This window comes from Equus caballus, chromosome 18 (genome assembly GCF_041296265.1).
Source record: "Equus caballus isolate H_3958 breed thoroughbred chromosome 18, TB-T2T, whole genome shotgun sequence".
NCBI classification, from domain to species: Eukaryota; Metazoa; Chordata; class Mammalia; order Perissodactyla; family Equidae; genus Equus; species Equus caballus.
The window spans coordinates 39,086,341-39,111,454 of NC_091701.1; the positions used below are offsets into that span (position 1 = coordinate 39,086,341).

A 25,114-nucleotide genomic window follows, 5' to 3' on the forward strand; every position below is an offset into this window, starting at 1 on the left:
GACATTCAGTCAGCTGTCATTCATAGGATCAAAAACCACGATGTGCTGTGATCACAAAGTATTGTTAGCTTCTCCATGATAATTTGGAAATACTCTCTTAGATATTAAAACATTTTGCTCCTATTATTGCCGTAGGGGTTGTAGAAGGGCAAAGATATCAGTTATAGTGCATAAATGAATTCAATTTCCCCAGTTAACTTTGATTCCATGAATGGCTTAAAATGATTTTCAGGGGGCTCTCATGCAAGAGAACGGGGTTAAGGCACACTGGATAGTGCCATCTTTATTTGTTCTAATGTCTTTAATTTAACCTCCACATTTAAACACAGGACAGAAATTATGCCTCTCATGAAGTCCCCGATATCTTGGAGAAAAACATTGAAATTACAAGGAGTAAAAGGAAAAGTGACAGGAACTAATTATCTTTGAGTACCTACTCCGTGCTTGGCACTGTTTGTGCCCCATCTCACTGCTGTGCACAATTTAGTGAGATGAGTTCCATTTTCCTCATTATGCAGACAAGGAGGATGGCTAAGAACGATTGGCTAAGGTCATCTCACTAGTAAGCAATAAAACTCAGTTTCCATTCTATCTGGCTTAAAAAAAAGAGAGGGAGAGAGAGAGTCTCTTTCACTACACCCTGCTGCTATCATTCTTTTTTTTTTCTTTAAGTACAACTATCAACTCAGGTGGGCTCAGTTAAAATCCCTCTGCATGGAGTCAAACCTCTTTGGTCTCTCTCTCTCTTGGATGTTGTGTAGACAGGAAATAGAGGCTGCCTCCCTCTCTGTTAAACTGAAGTATAGGCTTAAGGGTGGCTATCCCCACGTGCTTTGGAGTGGTCTGTCTCCTTGACTTCATGCAGGATATATTCTTTTCCATTTCCTAAAACAAATATGAGAGGGAGATCTGAATATATAGAGATTGCTCCTCTGTGAATAATATTACCTTGGCTATCTTCCCCCAACCGTTAAGCAAAGCTGACAGATTGCTCAATTTGAACAAAGGTGGGAAGTAAACAATTGAAGAGTCCTTTAATTTAAAACACAAACCAAGAGTTGTAACTTTTACTCCATTGTGTAGATTGTCACTATAGTGCTTTGTGGCAACTTTTGCATAGGTTACTCAATAATTGCTATAAGTCAAAATGTCTTGAAATTAGTAAAGGAACACTAACTAAAGCTTATATATATAGTATTTATTTTTGGCAAATAGCTATATCATGGCTAACTCTGAATAAGTGATATAAAGTATTATATACACCTGATGAGGTTTAATGGATGATATTTCATGTGTTGATGGTGCCTGTGTCTAAAAGAAAGAAAAAAAAATACTGTTAACCAAGCAGATCTAATGCCTCCGTTTTCAACCTAATGGGTCAACTAACAGTTACCACTCCAATTAGGGTTTCTTTGCAAGTTTCTGTGACTCTTTGCTTTTCAAAAGTACACATGAAAATTCTCATTTTCCAGGAAGCAGAGCAACTTCTAATATGCTGAATTCCTAATGATGACAGCTGTCATCAAATAAGTAACAAATAATTTCTTTGAAACAGAGACTTTCTATCTTATTATTGATTAATAGATATTTGCCATTTAAAAATATTGTTCATAAATATCTATATAAATAAAGCCTTTATATTGATGTTGAAAAATTTGATAGCATAAATAGATTGTCTTTACTTGACCATTAAAAAGCATATCCATCTTTGTAAACACAGATGTATACATATATATATTTATATGTGTATGTGTAAATATATGTCTCTATATTTTCTGCTTTGAACTGGGAGAAAGTAAAACCAGGAGTTTCTACTTACAAATAAAGAAAATTAAGAAATGTTTGGATATTTTTAGCTCTTTTAAGCACATAGCTGTGTCTGTGTCTTTCCTTCTGGACGAAAGTATGTTAGGTGGCCTTTCACTGTGGGTGTTGTTTTCCAAACATGAGAGGAGTAACCAAACTCTAAATTATCAGGATGCTTGATATTCAGTTTAGGATTATGCATATGCCTTCATTCTTCTCTTTCAAACAACTACCCAAATGTTGCTAGTTTTATACGTATTAATTAGAAGAGGTGGACGTAAAAACAAGAGAAGGCAAAGGTCAAAGTAGTGAACTTTGATATTGATTACTTGAAAACATTTGTTAATAGCAGAACTAGATTAAAACCATGGAGTATAAAGGCATTTGGAGTTACTTTGAACATTTTTGAGTACCCAGTATTTCTACCTCTGACCAACTGAAGTTATTATAAAGAAGGAATCAAATATGCAATTTTAAGTTTCTAAGTAAAAATTCAAATTACTTTCCAAATTCATTTCCAAAACTTTCCCAAGCTGGCAGTTAATTACTAGACATCATCTTTTGATTTTGGGGTTTGTAGTTCACCATGTATCTGGGGGGTTTCTGCTGCTCATTACTACCTGTGTCCTTGTGTTCATGTTGATTGTATGGCCTAGTCACCTCGTGTTCTTCATGAGCTGTATACACATTTTGGTATTCATATTTATTATGTTAGTGTCTGATATTTTAATATTGGCAAATGTTTGCTATAACTTTTGACATTACTTTTTATAGCCCTCTTGTTTTTATAGAGCAATGAAGTTCAGGCTTTAAAAGAAGTCATTGCTTTTCTCATATGGTCAAACATATTTCTTCTTAATGATACTCTGGTGCTTTGGCTTTTTCCATAATTCTCTATTATTACTTATTTTAAGTGATTTTTCTATCACTTTGAAAAACTTAAATGTCCGTTCTCCATTTAAAAATGTGCCAAAAGTCCTACCCCATGTAAATATGCAGAAACAATTACTATAAAAGTGTCAGCATAGTTTCAATGTATTACCTTGATGATTACAAAGATATTTATATGTTTTCTAAGTTGTTGGAGTTAAGATACATCTAAAACAATAGCTCAGTTTCTATAAAAGTAATAGAAATTATTCACATTATATATCTACCCACCAGAAATTATTTTTGCAATTTCATACACAATCATTTTAAGACCTTTTTGAAATAAATAATTTAAATGAATCAAAATGTGTTTTCTTGATTTCTGAAAGCAGTTATTAATGGTCTTAATAGCTACTCATATGCAAGGGTTCTTTCTAAAAAGTATAAGGTAGCCAAAAAAAAAGTCTAGACACCAAAAACAAGTACACAAACTTTTATTGAAAGCAAGTCAGACACAGCAGCTCTTTATTTACATTGTTGATAGATAGATATATAGATAGGTCAATTGATCGATCAACGGATTCTGATATATTCTGTGTCTTCAAAGGTAGCATTATATGAAAGGCAAATTTTATATTGACAGAGAAATAAAGCTGTTATTAATTTCTTTTCACCCAGCAATTAAGGAAAATAAAAGGTCATATAAGAAGTATCAGCATTCTCACAATAAGTCAATTCTCCCTCCTACCAGGTAGCACAGCCCTTCTTTCGCCCCTGAACCGTGAATCACAAAAGTGATAAAGCTTCTTGTATAGTTACCAATTTGTGTTCTGACGTGTCCCATATGAGTTTCAAATGTGTTAAATATCCCTCATGCAGTCTGAACCACACCCTTGTCTTTCTTAGGTTACAAAAAATCAAGCAAACGCCCATCACCATCTCATTACTTATGGTCACTTAACTCCCGGGCCTTAGTATAAGATGGCAACGTAGGATAACAGACGCCATTACCAAAGAATAGTTTCGGTGATCTTTTGCAACTACGTGCCCCATCTATGGGCATTAAGCATTTACCCATTGAACACACTCTAAAATAAAGTCTTTGTGGACAAAATCCTTCATGGTTGGTTAATTGTCTGGTAGGAACACAAAGCTAAAAAGGCTAGGGGTACTATATATTGGGGCCCCATAAGAGCAGCTAGTTGCTTGGCTATGTCACATGGCCATAAGTCACCCACCTCACTCAAGTTCCACAGGCATTCATCACCTCTGCTGGAATAATTCAAAATACAGGCTCTGTGGATGGAAGGTTAACAATCTGGTCCTGTTCCATGATGGATAACACAACACTATGCTTTGAAGTGAAGTAGAAAATTGTAGGGGTCATCAGTAAGCCAGAGAAGAAAATAGGTTGTCCAGGTGGGAAGATTTAGAGGGTCTAAATAAACAGGAAATTGTCCTAGTGCATCAATCTTCTACCTACATTTATCAATGAAGACCTGATTTCCCTGGCTTTGTTTTGAAAACTTGCATTGTCAAGAAGAAAATCTGTAGGTTCTATAGATTGATGGTGATGGAACTTTTACATGGTCTGCAAAGTATCTGAAAGAATAAAATGAGCACTTCAATCTTGAATTCAAATTCGAGTCTTGTAAACACTAAACAATAGTATATGATACTGTGGAAATATATGACCAAGAAGAATTAAAGAAATCACCATTAGAATGTGTGGGATTTGTTACACATAAATAAGCAATAATCTAAGAAGGGCTAACCCAGGGTTTTTCACAAAATGAAAGAGAAATAAACAAAGGGTTGAACAGTACAATGAAGACTGTATTACATTCAGACAATAAGGAATTGTTTTTTTATTTGCAGGACTGAAAATTATCTTTATCTGTGGTGACAGAAAGTTCAGGGTAATATATACGAAAGCGTGAAATGAAAAATTACAGAACTATCTAAGAATAGAAATGTAGACTCTCCCTTTTCATAAATATTCAATACATTATTTGACACATTGGTTTGAATGAAGCTCCACAAGCACAATTTTAAGCATCTCGATTTGGGCCGAGGTCCAGTAAATTATATATTCCCAACAACTTATCAGAGGTTTCTCACTAAAAATGCATGCTCACACTCTACTTTGAAAATATCCTAAGATAATTATTTCCATTTTCATAGTAACTAGTATAGTTATGATTAGAGTTGTCTCAGGTTTCTAAGGAAAGAAAATTATTCTGAGATACTGTTAATAAGAGAAAGCGTGGTAATAGAGAGGGGTATTTTTTTTAAATTGTGCTTAAGATGTCATTTTCATTTTTAATGACTTTGTGCTAGACGATTTTATTTTCAGTCACAGAAATAAACTACCAGATATAACTCTTTAGTCTATTGCCCACCAATTTCCAGCCCCTCCCTGTATCAGCCTCACAATGGGTTTAATTCATCTTGAACGCATAAAGCCTACATTTAGTAAACAGAATTTTCCTGACTGACAATTGCTCAGTCCTTCTAGTGAGAAAATTCGGTGAATGGTAACACCTAGGAAGGAGGCCTATACCGAATTTTTGCTCTGTAGATGCCAAGGAAAACCACTTAAAATGTTTTTTGAAGATACTGGGAAAGCCAAAGGATTTTGGAAAATTTATTGCCAAAGTCTATAAAACTCTGTTTAAAAGTAGGAGAGGTTTAATATCAGACATTTTAACACCCTCAATGTACAGGAAGAAAGACATCAAAAGAAATACAGGAATCATTTCATATAGTCCTCTTGCGTTTGGTGACTACATTTCCCAGCACTGCTACCTTAAAGCCAGATTCGCCGGGGGTGCTGGCTCTTTAGTGCTTGTTATACAACGCTATATTAGTGAAGTTTTAAAAAGCAAATGTCCAAGAATGAGTCTAAAGCTTTTTGATTTGAGGTTACCAGACTGGATTTTGTCTAGAGTTATTTCCACATTATTCCACAGTAAAACAGAGAGTAAGCTTCCACATCTTTAAAGGGGATGACTCAATTAAGGCATACAAAGAGGCATCTCGGGAAAATAGAATTAGCTTTTGCTTTAATGGGCGTGAGAACTTCTCTGTTCCAGTTAGTTCATAAATGCATCATAGACTCGAATTCATCAATTCTTTGCTTGGTATTCCCCTTCCTGATTTTCCGATAGGATATTGTATTGTATCTTGAATAAGCACTTCTGGAGATATCATTCTTCTTCCCGAAGGGTGGCTGCTCATCAGGTGTCACAGGTTGGGAACTGGGGCTGCTCAGTGGGGAGTCCTCACTTGCATCGCCTTCATCTTTTGCTTGAGAACCCTCTTCATTTTTTTTCTTGAATTCTATCACTCTAATTTCGTCTTCGTCATCATTGCAATCATCATCATCATCATTGTTAATTTCTTCATCCCAAACCTCTGGCTGCTCATCATGTTTAGAATGCAACACATCAACTTGGCTAGGTTTCTGACATCCCAGCCATTCAATTTCAGTTGCCTGGTGAGTTTTGTTCTTCCTATCCTCATCTTCTCTCTCTTCTAGAGGATGTTCAGCAACGCTTTCTTTTGGTCTGCTTATTTCCTGGTTACTGCTGCTCAGAGTAGTTTTCTCCCACTGATGCCCTGTAGCAAAATCAATTGGTAGTTGAAATTCCAAATACCTAGCTGGTTCCAAATACCCAGCTATTATTCTCTGAAGTATTTTTCTAAACAATCATTTCCCAACTTGTTTTATGGGATATTATTCTGTGGGTTATGGATACATTTAAATAATAAAACAGGCTACACTAGCAAGTTAGTCTGGAAAATACAGTTAAGGGAGCTTTTTTTAGAATTTATCTCAACCTATAAAAGGCTAATGAATATTGTAAATCTCTGAGAAAATAGGCAACCCAACCTCATTTGCCTGTGGAACTTTTTTTGTTGTGAACTACTGTATCCAGGGAGACTGGTATTCCCTGAGGTACACTTTTAAAATCCTGTCTAGCCTGTCATGACTGGATAAGTGAATACATAAAATAAAATATTTCAACCTATATTTTACACACGCACACACACACAGTCCTCAGGGAAAACTAGAAAAATATCTCACAGGGAAAAGAAGGCTTTCTTCCAATAGTTAAAACAATGCTTGCCTACATGTGGTCATGTTCAGAGTAGCACATTCAATATTTGCCACCATGCTTCTCAGAGTTATCCTAACGTACCAACCAGCTGCAGGAGGAGGAGTGGGGGGCCAGAGGGGGTCAGGAGTCGTGTGCTGAGCTAACTGAGACACCAAGGCCACACAGATATACATAACATAGTCTAAGATCTGCCACTGATTCCTAAAGAGCCAAGACTTAAAAATCATGTTGAGATCATATCAACATGGTACTAGATTAGCCGATCATTTTATACATGTCCCTAATGACAATGAAGTAACTCACATTGTTTAGTACCATATAGTGACTTTTAAAAGACTTAATTCATCACAAATTTCACTTTGAAGCAATTAGCTCATATCAGCATATCCTCAACAGTATTTATTGAGCATGCTAAAAAGAGTTAATTATCAGAGAGTAGATATTCTCTGGGCTTTCACCCCTAAAGGACTTCTGTTGGAAGTTCAGTCTGTAGTGTGCATGACTCAGAAATATTGTCTGCATCACACCCCTTATCAAGCCTGGGGTTCACTTTGCCCTTCCAACCCCATAAGAATCTTTAAATAAAGTGAGAGGTGACATTCTTCTTTGCCCTTCCACTCCACAATTTTCTACTTTCACTGAAAGATGTTCACAAGTCCATTTCTATCAAAGATTTTTCATTCTCTTTTCATTTTTTTGTTTTCCCAACTATAGGAATCAGATTGTAAACTTACAAAAAAGAGATAGAAGCAAATGTGAGTTACCACTCCTAACTAGTTGTACATGGGTCCTATCAGATCGTTGGGGTCTAGTCCATGTTCTTTACATTACAAATAATACTCATTAGAATGTTTGCTATAACTTAAGCTTTGTTTTGTTTTCTTTTTTACCACAAGAAGCAAAGAAACTGATCTTTTTGCTCATATTCATGACTCGGGCATGGAGTTATGCATGAAATTACTTCCTGAATTTAAATTATACCTTTTCCTCAATGTTTTTAGCGTCTTATTTTTCAATCAGGGCATATTCTCTGTGGAGACTTTATAGGTATTTGCCATGGTGAAAATAAAAGACACCAAAATGTGTACCTCTATCCTATAGGAAAAACATATGCTCCACCAAACACAGAAGGATCCATTCAGGGAAAATCCACCCTGAGACCATCTACTTTGAAAATCCAGACTGCTTTCATTTTCATTCTGTGTTTGATCAAAATGAAAGATCCTAGAAAACTGTTGTTTCCAGTGGACTTCCTGATCATTAATTTAAAAAGGGTTCTAGATGGAAGATTGAGATCCCTGCCTCTGAGAGCTTGCTACCTTGGAAACAGAAAGATTAGTGCAAAGAGATAATTTACTTCATTTCATAGGGGCTTAAGTCTTATAAATTATCTCTGATAAAGTAAGAGCTTGACAATGGCTTTAGCTTCCTATGTTCCTCCTTAAGTGTCTACACAGTAGACCAGTGCATGTGGTCAGCAGACATAGTCTAAGAGGTGTCCAGGCAAAGGGGACACCAAGGATATTTTCAAGCAAATCCATGTCTTGCTTGGGCATTTAGTATTTTGTGTGATGTTCTAACGTTTTGATCAAGAGTCTCTTTAGTATTTTGCCTAAGATCCTGACTAAGCTGAATTGCTTAAGTCTAACAAGCTGACATCAATTTTGGGATAAGACATTTTTGGCTGCAAGAAAGGAAACAAATGATTAATTAATAGATTTTTATCCTGCTTATTTGAAAACTGCTTGAATGTAGGAGTCTGCTTAGAAGAGAAATCTAAAAGATTTTGTCTCTTAGTCTCCTGAGTTGATCTGAAATATAATATAGTCACTGAAAAATCGACATTCTTTTTAGTCTCCCTTTTTCTGAAAGAACACAATTAAAATTAACCTCATCACCCAGGCAGCTTCCTTTGACAAGAATTAGAAAGCCATTTTGTGCTTACATCAGAAGTCTAGAATTTTCCTATGGATTAAATAAATTTATAAGATTATTTTAAATTGTATGTCAATGGTAAACTTTTAGGATAAACTGATTTTTGCAACATTTACATTTCTCAAGGTGCCTGACACAGATCTGAAGATACTAAGTCAAAAAGAAAGGTTGATTTAGTGAACTAACTTATTAAAAGACAGATACTATATCAGCAGGTCAAAGTATGCCAATCAGTTATACAAAATCATGTGGTTTCAGTCTTGAAGGTTCTGGAATGCTTTCTAAGGTGGAACCCACAAATAAGTCCAGAATCCCTTATCTGCCTATAACAGCTTTGAACGTTTGAAGGCGTTGCCTGGATTGCTTTTTCAACACCACACTCACACAACATCCCATGCAAACACTGTCATCCATATCCAGTCAAACAATTTCTATATACAAAATGGAAGTTCCTCTTACCTTCTCTGAATGTCACTTCATCAACACCTGTTTCTTGAAGAGAAAGATCTGTGATAGCTTTATGAACAATGAAGAGATTCTCTTCTGGTTTTTCTGGGGAAAAAACCCCACAAGATTAATATTTTAACATTTAAGTAGTTCCAGGGAAAATAAATTATCAATTTAGACTCTAACTAGGTAGATTTCTTTGATTTTTAACTGTAATCACTAAAAACTCTATTTCACTCTTCCAACTCATTTCTTCATTGGTTCCTTTCATTTATAAACATAATGATAACCTCTCCTTTAATATCTATATAAGGTATAGAACCATGAATTCAGACACTTTCAGGTATGTTAGAAGGAAAATTTCAAATTCTGAATTCCTTTTACTCAAGTAATGGGGCTGTCCATAAAAATAATAATAAATAACAATAGTTAACATTTAACCAACACTTACTAATCCTTGCAACAACCCTACAAATGTCAGTGCTATTATTCTGCCTTCTTTTGATGAGAAAACGAAGGCTTTAGGAGGCCAGGAAAGTTGTCTAGGGTCACAGAGGTATCAAATAAATTAGCCTGGATTTGACCCGAGGCAGAGATTTAGTCCCTACGTAATGCAGCCCCTGTAGAATAAGGGGCCACATTTGAACAGCAACAGGGGTGGGAGGATGCACAGCTCATTCCTGTCATAATAGTTTTTCAAAAGAATCCTGTTACAAATCAAATCAAGCAAACTGAAGAGAAGGAAAATGCTTTACCTTTTAGAATCTTCTCATCCATGGACCGGTTGAGCAGCATGTTCTCTTGTGATTTTTCACTTTTCTCCTGATTTCCTTCTGTGGGCAAATCTTCAAGACTAGGTTCTACCCTATGGTATGGTGGAGGGCCATCCACATCACTGGCTTCCTCATTGATTTTAGTGATTGGTTGTTGATCTTTTTCAGGTCCTGTATCCCCATTACACTCAACCTGACTAAATGCCACTGGAACATCTGTCATGATGTACAGTTGAGTCCAACTTGGAGAGAACTTGGGGAAATTGAGTGAACAGATCCTTGATAAGATACGTTCTCTTGCCTTCAAGTCCTATAGTCCCAACTCCTACTCCAAGAATATAGTTTACTTTAGTACATAACAAGCTTCTTTTCCTAAAGGTGTCCAGATAGAGCTTAGAACAAAAGCAATGGGATTTGTCGGATTTGCCACCAGCCCATGCGCAAGAATCCAGCCAATCACCACCTTCTTTGTTGCTTAGCAGTCCCATTTGCTGAATTAATGGCAGTCTTTTGATTTACATACACAAACAATCTGAGGCAATCAGGCTTTTGTGTTGGCCTGTAGAGGAGGACTTTCAGCTTGTCAGTCCCCCTCTGGGAACAGAGATTTTTGTCCCTTTTCATAATGGCCCTTTGTGATTTTCCTTGTAACAGGAGCCACAATTGTTCCACAGCTTTAATCCAGAGAGAATGACCACCTTGAGGCATATAACCAGCTTAACATTTCCAAACAGATTTTGTTCAAGTAAAACCTCAGCTATTTTATAGGAGACAATGGCATGGTTTCTTATTTATTAAAGAATAAAAACAGCTTACCAAAAACCTGTAAACAAGACAACTTTATTGTAAGTGGTTCTGGCGGCAGATTCCATGGTATGCTTTCAGGAACCCAGAGAGAGGACCTAAGAAAAAACAAATAAAAAATTCTGCCATCTTGTTAATACCAAAAATGTTACAATGTCAGAGTAAGTCATTTGGTCTATAGCTTCTTATTCTCTAGTTTATTGATGTCTATTGAAGCCCAACCCATCCTTTAAAACCCTAATATAATTTCTTCCATGAAGTTTTCCCTTCCCCCAATCAGAACTAATCTCTATTTTCCCTATCGATATTGTGTGATGCTGGGAAAATTTACAGCACCAACAGAGTCAGCCCTTGGAGGAAACAGGTGATTCTGTAAAACAGCTGCTGCTGACCACTCCTTCTTTTTAAAGGAAGGCAGTAATTCTCCTTCTCTTTTGGATCTCAGATAGGACTTAACAATTCCAGAGCCTTTGGCCATGCTGCTCCCACTGCTTGGAATGCCCTTCTCTTCCTCAAGGCCGAACCCCTGGCCTAAGCAGCTCCTCTAAGTTCTCAGCTCTTAGGCTAAAATATCATTTCTTTAATGACACTTTCCCTGACCCACAGGATTAGATGAGATACCTGGTACACATTATCTTCATCCTTCAAAGTATTCTTCACAATTGTAATTAAACAAGTAATTACAGACTTATCTGTGTAATGTCTTTTTCACAAACCAGAATCTAAGCTTTATCTGGGCAAGGAACCATGTTTAACTTGCTTACATGTGTCCCCAGCATGTGGCATCTGCCTTGAAATCAGTAGGTACTCGAAAAATTATTGTTGAATAAATGAATAAATTTTACTCTCAGGAGCGATAAACAAATGGCAAGCAATAGGATATATTGGAGTATGAGGAAGCCATTTGATATAAACCTAATTCCACCTGATCTTGTTCTTTCAAAATGGCCTGATGTTGCCAGTGAGCATGCATGATATATCTGCTTTAAGCATTTGCTGTGTCCCAAAGACAAGAACAAATGTCCTTAAGATAAAGATGCAACTTCCCCCCACACTGGCATTTCCTTAAGCATAAGCATCTCTCCCTAGGCTAGGAACTGATTGCTGTGCTCACCCTGTGACCACCCAGCTTGAGATAACAGACCTGCTATCCTGCTGTGTCCACCAAGACAGCAGACCTACTATCTGCTATGTCCATCAATTGCTGTGCTAACAAAGCAATCTTGTGACCAATGTAAAGGGGACATTTCAATCATATGTGATACATGCTCTTTGATGGTATATAATCACTCTGTACACCCCACTTCTTCGATGCCCTTCCTTCCTTGGGGAAGGAAGGCCCAGGCTAAGCTAGTCCTCAGATCTGGCTCACAATAAACTCACTCCAATTTTCATTTATAGATTGGTTACGGATTAGTTTCATCAAGAGGAGAATACATTTCAGATCTTTTCTAAAGGGAAGAAGAATAGAGGTTGGAAAGTAATTGCAAATTTATCGCCTTTAAGATTGTGTCTCAGGCTGAGTCCTTTAGACTCTATATCAGGGATGACAAATGCATGGCACTCTGGCCTCATCCTCTTCTCCCATGTTCTTGGAAAACATTTCTAACTGAATCCAGAACTCTCTCCCTTGTCATCAGTAGCTCTCCTCTACTCAACACATTAATTGTTTGTTTGTATAGGGGAGGAAAAATAATTTTCCCTCTACCTTCTGAGTTCTCAGGTGAGACTCCTGTAATAAAAGACAAATCAGCAAGAGAAAAAGGAACAGAAGCTTATTAACACACTGTTAAAAGATCAATTTAGGCATACTAAAAATTTTAAGAGTTAATTGGAGGAAGACTCACTTCGAATTGGGCAGTGCCAGACAGGAAGTGGTTAGGAGTGCTCCACCGACAGCAGCTCCAGGAGAGACTTTACAGAGAAAAAGCAGAAGCAAAGTAGGGAAATTACTCATCGGCCATAATTTCAAGCCTAATTGATTGTTTGTGATTGGTTGTCTTCAGTGTTTTGATTTTGTAACCTGAAGGCCTTTACAGGCTTAGGTGTGGGTTTGCTTAGGTATGCCACCACGGCATCAGAGCCACAGCAGGCTAATGGACGCTTTGTTTAATTCATTTAACAATGCATGTCTTGTGTACACACGGTAGTTACCCTGAGAAACTAACTCTAAGCCACCAACTTTAAACAGCATCTTTAGCTAAAGACAAAAGAGAGAAAAGTGGGGGAGGCAGTTATGAGCAGTTACCAGGAAAAGCACAGTAAACAAGGGCAAGGTTTGTTATATAGATTTGAGTGGATGCCTTCTTCATTGATAAGATTCTCTTGTGATTTACAGTCATCCTTCTCTTCCTGGTACAGAGAGTAAGAAATGGAGATTTCCTTTACAAATGACAGCTTCCCTTACAACAGGGTAACTTTCCATTTTCTGAGCTTCTCTAGTGTCTGCTCTTTCTCAAAAGTAATCCTATGCCAGAGAGGCATATTTTGGAGTGGCATATTCTGCTACCCTTCATTTGCTTGTTTTTAATTTTTTTACAGCATTTATTATATACCAGGTACTGTTCAAATAGTAATAGTAATACATTTGATCTTCATAATAATCCTGTAAGGTAGATGCTGTTATTATCCCCATTTTACAGACTAGAAAAATAAAGCGAAGAGAGAGTAAGGAATTTGCTCAGCGTCACACAGTTAATAAGCCTACTGTTAAGAGTTCACAGCATAGATGAAGCTGAGTGCCATCCCTGGCCTGGGTGCTGATGTTTTCTTGGGCTAGAGATCCCACCGGGCTGCAGCCTGAAGAATTAGCTACCTTGGCGGCAAGGTGTCCAAGAAGTCGTTGTAGCCAGGAAAGGGCAGCAGAGGGCCTGAGACAGTATCAAGGCCTTCCCAAGACAGACGCTCCAGCTGCTGAGCACAGCGTTGGGAGGCTGTGGGAGCTTCCTCCCACCAGGAATGACAGAGCTATTCACTTAATTCAAAGATCAGAATCTGGAGCTTCGAGGCCAGGTCAGGCTGCCTCACTAACTTAGACTCAGAACAGCTCAGCATCTGGAGCAAGAGAACAATATTGAATGGAATAGATGAGGGAATGTAGAAACTAAGACCAAAGCTAGGAGCACATGGGAACATACTAGAGTGTGAGATCTTTCAGGGCAGGAAGTGGCACTAGTTCAACAGAATTCCCAGCGATCCAGTCACTCCGAATTCCCTTGAGACTGCTAAGCACTTCAGTTCAGGGACACTAACCTAGAGAGGCCAGCTTCTCTCTCCTACTCCTAGATTTCCATGACCCTACAGCAACCTGCAACTTACAGCTTAGTTTTTACAGGAGTTCAGTTTTTTTTATTATCTTCTTTCTAATGCCATGCTTTGACATTTTTTCTGCCGTTAGAATTGCTTCAGATTTAGGAAGATAGAAAAATAATGCAGTCTCAGCCAACCAGTGTGTTCACCTCTATAAAAGCAGTGATTTTATGCTGTCCTCCTAATGGAGGTCAGGTAAATGGTTTGTAACATTTATTATTCTTCCTACAAGTAGATGGCAACATGAAATATATTTAGCACCAAGATGAGTCTACCTAACTACCAAATAAAACAGGGTATTTTGTCTATAAAGAGGTAAGTTGTCACCCATTGTTTGTATCAACCTATGACTTGTAAAGTATGTTAGGATTTGCACTAACAATCCTTAATTCAAATAATATCGCATAATCTCCACTGCATGAAACACAACTTTTTTTAGATGACTTACTAGAGTATGTGTCTTTTTCTCTAGTTATTATTCTTGATGGTAAAGGACGTCATATAAATATAACCGTTATCACATCTATAACAAAATATGATAACAAAAGGATCTTCACTAGGGAATGTAAAGCATCAAAATGAAATTATGTAAATATCCTCATTTCACTTGTCAAATGCCAAATGCTTAATGTTAAGACTACATTAGATCCCCAAACAAAATTTGGGGAAAAGTCATAAAATCTCAAGCTTTAATAATATGTGAAAAGCCAAGCCCCAAGTTAATGTTACACCTAAGAAGTCACCAAGAAGCACTGAATAAAAACAAGAAATAAATTTAAAAGATGAGTTTTTGATTCGGGTAACTTGGAGCCAATTCTTATAGACAGAAATTTGCATACTTGGGACAGGAGTGTTGTATCAATCGGGGTTGAAACAGAAGGATAGAACCACTAAGAGATCTACCGATAGATCTATCTATCTATCTGAAGGAGCTTGACCTTATACAATGGTGAGTGCTGCCTAAGCCATCTCTGTATGTCTGTTGTTAAGTCTGGTGCCGGAGCTTGAAGTCTACCGGGCAGAAAGTTGGGAAGGAAAGACAGATGTAAAGGGCAAGAAAAAGCTGAAGACTCAGGTACAAACTGGGACACACAGGGGCAAGCTGAAAGCTTACTGCCTCTGACCTTAATGATATGAGTGTCCTTCAGGAGAAGTTGGTCCCCTTGTCAAGGGCCAGGAAGCAGGGAAGCTGAGAGAAGATCCAGGGGCAAGTGGAGCACTTGCAGGCCCCATGCTGCCCCATGCAACTGGTGAACCAGCAGATCAACAGTGGGTGTGAGTTACAAAGTACCGCTGCTTGACTTCTGCCCTACAAGTCTCACACAAGAATGTCTCTTACAGCCCTTGTTTCTTTTTCTGGAAATATTCAGGGAGGGAATTCTGGGAAATGTAGTTTAGACGGGTCAAGTTGACACATAACAACATCACCACTATGGACCTCCAACATCTCTCTGAAGCGGTGTGGTACTACGCAAACTTTCAGCTCAAAATCCTACCAATAACCCATAGAATCTTCTCAAGGGAATGTGCAACCCTTGAATGACCCTGAGGAGACAGAGTAATCCGAAGTGGTTCACTTAAGGTATTACCATTCCGAATTGAATGGACAGTCCAGCTAAAATGAACTTACATTCATTTACAGAAATATAAAATATTATAACATAATGAAATCTATCAGTATCCATTTATTTCACTTCAAAAAACAATAATTGTCTGCCACTTAGTATAAGTAGCTTAAGCTGATTATCTTGTGCCTTATTAGTACTTTGTGTTTATATTTATGCCTAGTGTGAAACAACAGCCGTCATTTTAGCAATGTAAGATTTTGAAGTAAAGGATGCTTTCCTCCAGGAGGCCGATAGTGAAGTCTATGGGTAGCACGTGAGTTTTAAGAATGTAATGTAAGAGAATTTGAAAATTCAACTGCACCTGACAAGAAGCATGCTCTCCAACTTCAGAGGTGAGTTGGGGTGCAGGGAAGCGGGGACGATTACCCGTTGTCTCTCTAAAGACAAAGCCTCTCTCATACCCCAGGAAAGGTGTATCTCTTTGTGGTCCTAGAATCTGGGGCCTGGCCTCCCAGTGAGTCACTGTCCACCATTTTAAAGGAAAGTACTGGAACAAACAGGCCAGATATTTGGTGAGGATTAGAGGAGAATGTAGCCCTGAAGAAAGGACTCACAACGTAAGTCCCTAGAGCCAAGACAAGCATAGGTAGGGGATGAGGAGGGACAGTACTGACCTACCTTCCCTCAGACAGAGGACAAATGAGCATTATCATCAGTGACCCCATCAAGAGGATGGACTCAGGCATGAGATAACCCAGCCCGAAATCCTAGCTCTGCTGCTTTGTGACCCTGAGCAAGTGTATGAACCAGGCCTGTTTGGGTTGCAGATTACAGAAACTCAATTCAAAGAATCTTAAACTCTGTCGATTTAACAGATCATTTAATTACAAAGCCCAGAGTTGGTTTTGTGCTTATTTGGATCCAAACGTTTAAACAACATCGCTAGTTACCTTTCTCTCTCAATTATAGGGAAGGTGAATATTAGGAGGTATTTGGGTGGACTCGAGGGTTCAGTCTTTTTCTGGGCCACATAATATCTCCAGCTGAGGGTGGTAGGCTGAATGATGGCCACCCACAATGATGTCCAAGTTCTAATTCCCATAACATGTGAATTGTTACCTTACATGGTAAAAGGGACTTTGGAGATATGATTAAATTAAGGATCTTGAGATGGGGAGATTCTCCTGGATTTTCAGACTGAATGCTATGTAACAATCACCACGGTTCTGATCAAAGGAAAACAAGAAGTCAAAGTGAGTGATAGGAGATGTGACACAACAGCAAAAGCTTGGAGTGATAGAAGGAAGGGATCAGGAGCTAATAAACGTGGGCAGCCCATAAAAGCTGAAAAAGACAAGAAAATGGACTCTCCCCTGAAGCTCTAAATGGAACACAACCTTGCCAACGCCTTGATTCTGGACTTCTAACCTCCAGAACTGAAAGTGAATAAATTTATGCTGTTCTAAGCCACTAAATTTGTGGTAATTTGTTACAGTAGAAATAGGAAACTAATACACTGAGTTTCTTGCTTCTCTGACTTCATTTTCATTGACTGGCCAGGGGAAGAAAATTCAGCTTTTCCAACCATTTGTGGGATGTGTATTTTTTAATCTCAACTATCTTGGATTGCTTCTTACTGGCCAAAAAGACTTCTCATAATAAGGTTGTACTTTTTTCTCTCTCATCTTTCTGACAGTACAGGTTTGTCTGAAACTTGTAGCAGTTTACTAAAAACTATAAGAACATTACAAACTCTCCAGTATCCTGATATTTTTCTACTAAGTCTCCTAAAATTCAGTCTTCAGTAAGCAATAGTCTGAATCAAGATTCAAGGGGACAATTTAGAGCAGTGATGGGTCAACTTCACAATCTCAGATGAGAGAATTCTCACGTCTTCTCACCACTCCTCCAGTGATCCAATCCCACATTTTAGGGTCTATAATCTGCATCACATTCTTGGTGTTCATTTCTTTGATATACAATGTTTCATTGATTGAGAGGAAAAGATTCAGTTCCAAACAAATTCCACAGAAATGGGAATTATTCTGGTTTCTAGAAAGTTTCTTCTTTCTCTCCCTCTCTCTATGTCTCTCTCTCTTTGTTTTACTTTCCTCTATATTGTCTTTTTTCTCAGGCAAGTTATCCATAGCTCATAGAAAATATTCCTCTGGCAACCCTAAGCTTACATTATCAAGATAATTAGTGATATGAAAGAGGGGAACATTTCTTTCTCATTAACTCCAGCCAAAGTCTCTGGACTGGTCCTCATTGGGCCAGACAGGGATATGGGTTAATTCCTGAGTCAGTTTTTTGACTAGTGAGATAGAATCCTCCACTTGACCAGGTCTGGACAAGTGTCCTCTCCTGAGCAGAAAAATGAGCATAGAAAATGAATGGGACTGTAGGGAGGACACACAAAAAACAAAAAGTAGCAGGTGCCTCCCATGTGAAGAGAATCAGATCCCTCATCTCTAAAAGATAGATTCTAATGTGATATTCCTCTTAGAACTGTTGTAAAAACTAAATGAGTTAATCCAAGGAAATTGTTTAGCACAGTGTAGCATAGTAGGTATGCATTCATATTTGTGTTGTTTTACTGTTGCTTAGTCATATTACTATTATTATTACTACTAGCCATATAGCTTTGGAAAAGTCACTTAACCTGCCTGAACCCCATTCCTTCATATTAATAGGAATGATGACAACATCCCTTGTTACATGACAATGAAGAGTGAGTTAATGTGTACAAGGGGGTGTCCCCAGTGGGCTGGGCTCTCTAGAGGTTTTAGCCAGACAATTATAATTCTGTCTTACTTACAGGGGGATTTTTCTTGATGCATTTTAATGGAAAGAATGCTTTCTCTATTCACAGAGACTTCATAGTGTTAGCTAGATAGAAATGGAATCTGTGCAGGTGTTTATAAAACCACAGAAAGAGAACTTCTAACTGTATATGCATACACACTCTTGTGGCAGTTTGAAAGCACATTACTCCTGGGAAAGCAGAGCTGTATGAAAGCAACATCACTGTCAGCAGCATCCCTCCAGAACTATTTTGAATGTCACCAGGATTTTAAGGCAGCGTGTTGTTTTTCAGGGAAGAAAGGCAACAAAATAATTAAACACATTTTTCCTTAAGGAAAAACAAGTCATCTCTACTTTTATAGGAAGGTGATAGTGATGTGACCGTGAACAAATACAATTTTTCCTAAGATGCCTCTGATAATTTAGTTCGGTAAACTTTGTTTCAGGGTAAGCAGGAAAAATTCACAAGCTCTCAATGAGTGAAATTACGCTGCAGGTAAATGAGAACCTCTGATAAAGCCTCTGCGTTGAATCCAAGAAAGGAACACTGGACAGTGCAGATTCTCCTGACCTTTAGATGAGGAGAGCAACGATTTTAAAGCTCTGTTTAATGATTAGCTCACTCACTCCCAAGAACTTGAAGCCAGACAGGAAATGCACTTCAGGAGCCGCGTGACACAGAGAAACGTGGGGAGAAGAGACGCATAGTCACTCAGTGGAGTCTACACAATAAAGTACATTTAGGCTCTCAGAATTGGTCATGCGGACCGCTGTAACAGTCTTCTAACTGGTCTCCCACCTCCAGTCTCCCATCCTCTGTCCCCCACCTCCAAATTGAGATACTATTATAAATCCTATAGTACATTAACTCATTCGTAGTAGATGTTCAATAAAAAAAATGAATTTTTAAAAGATTCTCTATTTGCCATAATCTCCTACACGCACACGTGCACACACACACACACACACACTCAACTTTCGCCCATTGCTCCATTGCTTGTGATATTAAGGACAAACTCCTTATAACACCATCCAGCTACTTTTCAGGTTTGTCACTCAAAATTGCCCAGTTCTTTTTTCCGCCCTCACCACAGAGAACTATTCCATATTAGCAAACATGATTTCCCATTTCCACGTCTTGGCTTGATCTTCCCCCATGTCTGGAACACCTGCCGCCTCACATCGCCTAGCATCCTCCTCGCTCTCTCTACAAAAGCCAGAGCCATGTTTCAAGGCCCATCTCAAACACTGCATCCCCGACAAGGTATTTTCCGGCACTTTTACCCAAAGGCTCTACTTATGCTTTTCTTCGAGCCCCCTTAGCAACTTATCTTTATGTTGTTTTAATGACACTTCATTATTTTGCCTTGCATTATTATTTGTGCCATTGTCTTACCTCACTACTGGGAAAGCTTATGTTGTAATTGAAAGACCTTGACTTAAATCTCAGTTCTACCACTGAAAAACTATATAAACTTAGGCAAATTACTTAATTTTCAGAACCTCAGGGCCTCTGGAGAATGCTTACCACATGGAGTTTTTGAAAAGATTAAATTACATGACAAAATATATGTGGATCTCCTGGTACAGTGCCTGACGCATAGTGACAGCTGAATAATAGTAACAACGCTATTTATTAACATGTTGTCAGGTCCCTGCAGGCTTTGTGTGACTCATATTTGTGCTTCTGTGTTCAGGGTCTATGCTTTGAGTTGGCAGTAGAGGTTTCTGGCATTAGAATGTGACAGTAAAATTTGTTTGAACAAATCCCTAACCCCTTTTTCCATCTTTCCTTTATAAATCTGTTCTTATCTGCTTAAATTAAATATTAGGGGTTCAGGATCTAAGCGTAGGGTTTTCTGCAGTGTAGGATTGTGGTGTGAATTTAGAAGACGCCACCTACTGGCCGAAGGGCAGCGTTTAAGTGAGAAAATGAAATAAACACATAGCTCTATGGCCCCAGAGAAGACTGTTCTCCAAGTGTTCTGATCTTCACCCACCCTCTTGGCTGTTCCCTGGACAGACCTCTCAGTAGAACCCACATTGGCTGGTGCAGTCTTCATGTGGAGGGGATTCTAAGTCAGGCCTAGCTACTTGGAGGTGACTATCCTGGGTCAGATTTCCTAGAGCAGAAAGCCTCAGCAGAGGAGGAGCCTGTGCTCAGACATGTTTAGGAACTCCAGATTCCGCCAGGCAGACCCCATCCCGTCCCTCGAAGTGCCCCTCACCAGCAGATCTTGGGCAAATCATTTAACCCATGAAATCCACAATTCCTATTCTGAAAAACTGAGATCATCATAAAATCGCCCTCAGAGGTGTCTCGTGAGGATTTAATAAGATCCTGTCCAGAGAGTTCATTGGCTGGTGTCCAACATATGTTCTAGAAATGGACAGGTTGCTGTGATGAAATAAAAGTAGGCTAAAGGAAGACTTGCTTTACGCAGTTGTCTTCAAACTTCAGTTTGTCTCCGAATCTTCTGGGCATCGCATTTAAAGCACAGGTTTCCAGGCCACTCTCCCAGATATTCTGATTTAGTCGAGGCACGGAGAATGCATTACAAACAAGCACCTGGGCGATTCTCGTACACATTCTCAGAAGTAATACTGCACTTTCTAACCTCCAACACAGACCTAACCAAGAAAGAATAAAAGGCAGCAACCCTCTTGGAGGACAAAACTTTGTCATTATTATTATTCATATTACTTAAGAACTTATTCATATTACTTAAGAACGTAAAGCCTTGGGACAAATAAAATTCTGGGAATAACAATAATGATAAAAAATAACAGTATTAATAATAATAACCAACACACTCTAGAATCTATTATGCACCAAGTTTGGTCAAAGAGCTTTTAATACAATTGCCCTTTAATCTTCACAACAACACTTTAAGATAGGTAACCTTGTCATCATTTTACAGATGAGGAAACTGAGGCACTGCAAGTTTAAGTAACTTGCCAAGGTCACCTATCAGGTAAGGGACAGATCCAGGAGCCAGGCTCTGAACCAAGGAAGTCTGGCTGTAGACCCTAAGCTCTTAAACACAAATCTGCCCTTTATTAAAAATACGGTAATATTCACTACCCAACCCAACCGCATGGACTAAACAGCTGTTCTGCAAAATAAGGCGCCCAGTGTTCTCTAGAGCTTTCCTGTTTGATGGAGGCCCTGGGGAATGGGTGACTAATGCTGCAGTCACAGGCCACCTTTTAGTGCATTCCACCATCATGTGTTTTGTTTTGTTTTTTAATTTATCCTAATTAGGTTGATCTCCACTTCTTTTACTCAGTTTGGTCTCTGTGTGTGTCAGTGTTCTTTGAGTAAGACTGGAAAATGTCAGCTGTGATGCAGATATGTCATAGTATGAGAAATAAAAAACATATGACTAACGAATAACACTGAGGAACAAGAGTGGGTTCCTTTTTGGTGGCTAAGTACAAGTGCTTTGGCCTGAAACCTGGTCATAAAAGCAGTTAAAGGCAATACGTTTTAAAATAACACATAGCACTGGTTCAGCCCCAAAAAACATGAACAGAAAGTTTTTGTTCTATTCCAGCTATACCTTGTCTAAGAGCAAACACTGTGTTTCAGTGAAAATATCTAACTGTAAATTTTTTTTAATTACTTGCAATGCTTCCATCTGTGTATATGACATGTGACCACTGTTTTGTGTTGACAGCATTGCTTTACACAGTTCTTGTATTTGAAAGGAATCTGAACCTTTGTGCATATTATTCTTACTGTACTATTGCAGTGGTGTAAATAATAATTACCTTTTCTTAAAAAAAGATATACCCCAATATTGGGATATCCCCATGTTGAGTTCCCATTGTTAACATTCTTTAGTCTGGCAGTCATGGATTGACTGGCAAAAATCTTTACACGTGCTCTCATTTCTTATTCAAAAAATGAACTGCCTGATAAAACCAACCCATCCTTACTAAAAGTCAAGGTTCAGAGAGACTGAAGGGATGAAGGAGTCCTGGGCAACCTCTATAAAAAGCAGGGTTTGAAGGAAAGAGCTAATGTACATCTAAAAGCCTAACGGTTATACCTGGTTTTCATCATCTACAGTAAGAGACGTGATTTAATGGGGAGTGTCTCCCAGGCTATGTTCTCATGAGAGTCTGTGGCCGTGAATAAAATTCATGCCTAGGGCTGGCTTTTGCAACCAATTTTAGGAACAGCTTGCCACTTCTGACATCCAAAATCCCGAGGGAGAAGAAGAAAGAGAGTAAGAGAAAGACAGGGATCAGAACTCATTGTCATCCTTGAGGGGAAATTGGTGGCAATTCAAGAGTGATTTGGTTCCCTCCTCAATTTGAACCCCTCATGCTCTTTGTGCTCAGGCTTTTGGATAATAACAATATGCGTATAGACGGAGCATTCCAGCATTCACAGTCTTTCACAACCAGTCATTCATCTGATGCAATTGAAGAAAATCATTTCAGGCTGAGTCCAGTAATGAGTTTTTGAAAGGCAATGCCTGGCAACCCAGGATCACAGACATCTTGTCACTGATTTGACATGGGCTTCAAGACCCTGAGAGTGAGCAAGGACCTGTGTCTTTGCATCACACATAGAGAACTAGCACAGCACCTGCCGCCATGTATGCACTGCATAAATGTTTGTTGAATGAATAAATGAAGTATCTTACCCAAACCCCTCTTTTTATAGATGAAAAACTCAAACCTTATAGAAGTAGAAAGTTTTATGAAGCAGAAGTTAAGGTATGAGAGAGGCAAAGGTGCTGGGCAAACAAAAGAGAACACCCTTCTGCCAATTACTCTCCTTTTCTCTAGCTCTCTCTCATCCTTCCCCTGTATGTCTCTGAATCTTTCTTATCTTCCTTTGGTTCCTTGTTCACCAAATTAACTGGCATTAATATGTAACATATGTTGTATATGTCTTGAATTAAGGAAAATTGGAACATTAAAACACACTTAAAAAATAAGCTGACCCCAGTTAGGTTTAAGTTGTTCTGGACATGTCCATGATAGTGAACTGCTCCTACTTGTCTCTCTTTGGGCTGGTAGCCCTCATGGGCAAAGAAGTTCTTGGCTCAGAGCCTAACTTACCAGCAGCTTATCTTGCTGGCTGACTGATGTAGTTATCTGCTCTCACTTTATTTTCGGGGCTAAAGAGGGGGAATAATCTTGACATCACGTATATAAGCTGTTCACAGAAATGGCAGAATTACCACTGAGAAGTCCTGCCTCTTGGTCATGGAATCAAAGATGCTCAGGGATGAAGGGATCTTTGAGTTGACTCTATGAAACTTACTGCCCAATAGTGGAACCTTCTCTACAACAGCCCCTCCAGGCATGTGACTATTCTCTTTTTGAGCATCTCTAATGGAGACTTCAGCATTTTATGGAGGCAGCCATGCTTTCAACTGCTCCGAGTTCTGAAGACTTACTCTTGTGTGGAGCTGAACTTTCACGCCCTAAAGCTTTCACACGTTAGTTGTTCTTGATTGAACTGTTTAGAGCCACACAGAACAAGTCTCATCTGTCTCCCACCTGACAATCCCTCACATATTTGCAGACAGCCTTCATGCCCGCCCTTTTCCCCAAGTCTTCCCTTTTCTGGAATAAACTTCTCGGGTTTCTTTAGTTATTCCTCATATAACATTGTATGGAGTACCTTTAAGCTGTTAAATCTCCTTTTCTGAACATATTCTCATTTGCCTACGTATAGAGCTGATGAAGGCAAATCCGTACTAGTATAGACACACTGTGTATTAAAATATGGAAATAGTTTCATTATAATCGATTAAAGTCCATGGTTCTAAGTCCCTCCGTGAGTGTCCACCACTGCCCTTGCCCATCTCCTGGGACCCTCCTGACATCTCTGTAACCAATAATCAAGGGTTGTTCCCAGACCAATGCCTTGTTAATTGGTAAATGACCAAATCATATTAGTCGCTAAATGTTTTAAATATGACCCATTCTTAAGTATCTTTTTGAAGGTCATGCCCAGAAATAGGAAAAAAAAAAACAAAAAAACTTAAAAAAAAATCCAACATTTACTTAACACTTCTTATGTGCTCAGCACGATGGCAAGTGTTTCCAAACATTATTCTCATTTAATTGTCATAGCATCATTGTGAAACAGTAATCATTATTCTTATCCTATAAGTGAGAAAACTGAGATCCTCAGAGGTCACATATCTTCCTAGTGTTTCACAACTATTAAATGCCTAAGCCAGGATTCAAAAACAGATTGATGGTCAAATAAATTTGGGAAATGCTACAAGTTCTTTATTTTCATGGAAATCATGATGAACTTGATCACATTAAAGATTCCAAAATTTCTTCAATAAAGAAAGTGGTTTAATCCAACATATTGAAAGTTTGATCTGTCTTTGTCTAGTAGCCATAAGCACTTTGGTGAACTGATGCTTTAATTATTTTGGAAGCTGATCCTCACTGTTGACTCATGGTAATCTAAATGATGATGAAAGCTGCAGGCTTTTTCATGGATGTCATTGTTAAAGATCAGCTCCCCTCTCCTATCCTTGAAAAATGTGTTTGGAACCCAAGGGCAGGAACTTAACCTTATCCCTCTTATATTACCTTGGGTTAAATTCATGCTAGTGTTCCAGCTTGTCAGTATCACAAATCTGCCATCCTAAGTAGTCACTATTCCTCTTGGTTTAATTCATCCTCA

General features: G+C 38.5%; 1 protein-coding gene across 1 annotated transcript; it reads right to left on the reverse strand.

Annotated features, from left to right (window-relative positions):
• Positions 1-3,154: 3,154 nt before the first annotated feature.
• On the reverse strand, positions 3,155-10,540 carry ERMN (ermin). Its single transcript, XM_001491192.5, has 3 exons — positions 9,938-10,540; positions 9,195-9,287; positions 3,155-6,297 (listed from the first exon to the last, which is right to left on the reverse strand). The coding sequence occupies exons 1-3, from the start codon at positions 10,176-10,178 to the stop codon at positions 5,777-5,779; spliced, it is 855 nt and encodes a 284-aa protein (XP_001491242.2). The 5' UTR covers positions 10,179-10,540; the 3' UTR covers positions 3,155-5,776.
• Positions 10,541-25,114: the final 14,574 nt, after the last annotated feature.

Bases quoted from the DNA above. Each gene is read 5' to 3' on its own strand.
- ERMN (XM_001491192.5), bottom strand. From the start codon at position 10,178: ATGACAGATGTTCCAGTGGCATTTAGTCAGGTTGAGTGTAATGGGGAT. The intron at 9,288-9,937 runs GTAAAGCATTTT...TTTTTTCCCCAG, and splicing joins GGATGAGAAGATTCTAAAAG to AAAAACCAGAAGAGAATCTC. The intron at 6,298-9,194 runs GTAAGAGGAACT...ATTTTGCTACAG, and splicing joins TGAAGTGACATTCAGAGAAG to GGCATCAGTGGGAGAAAACT.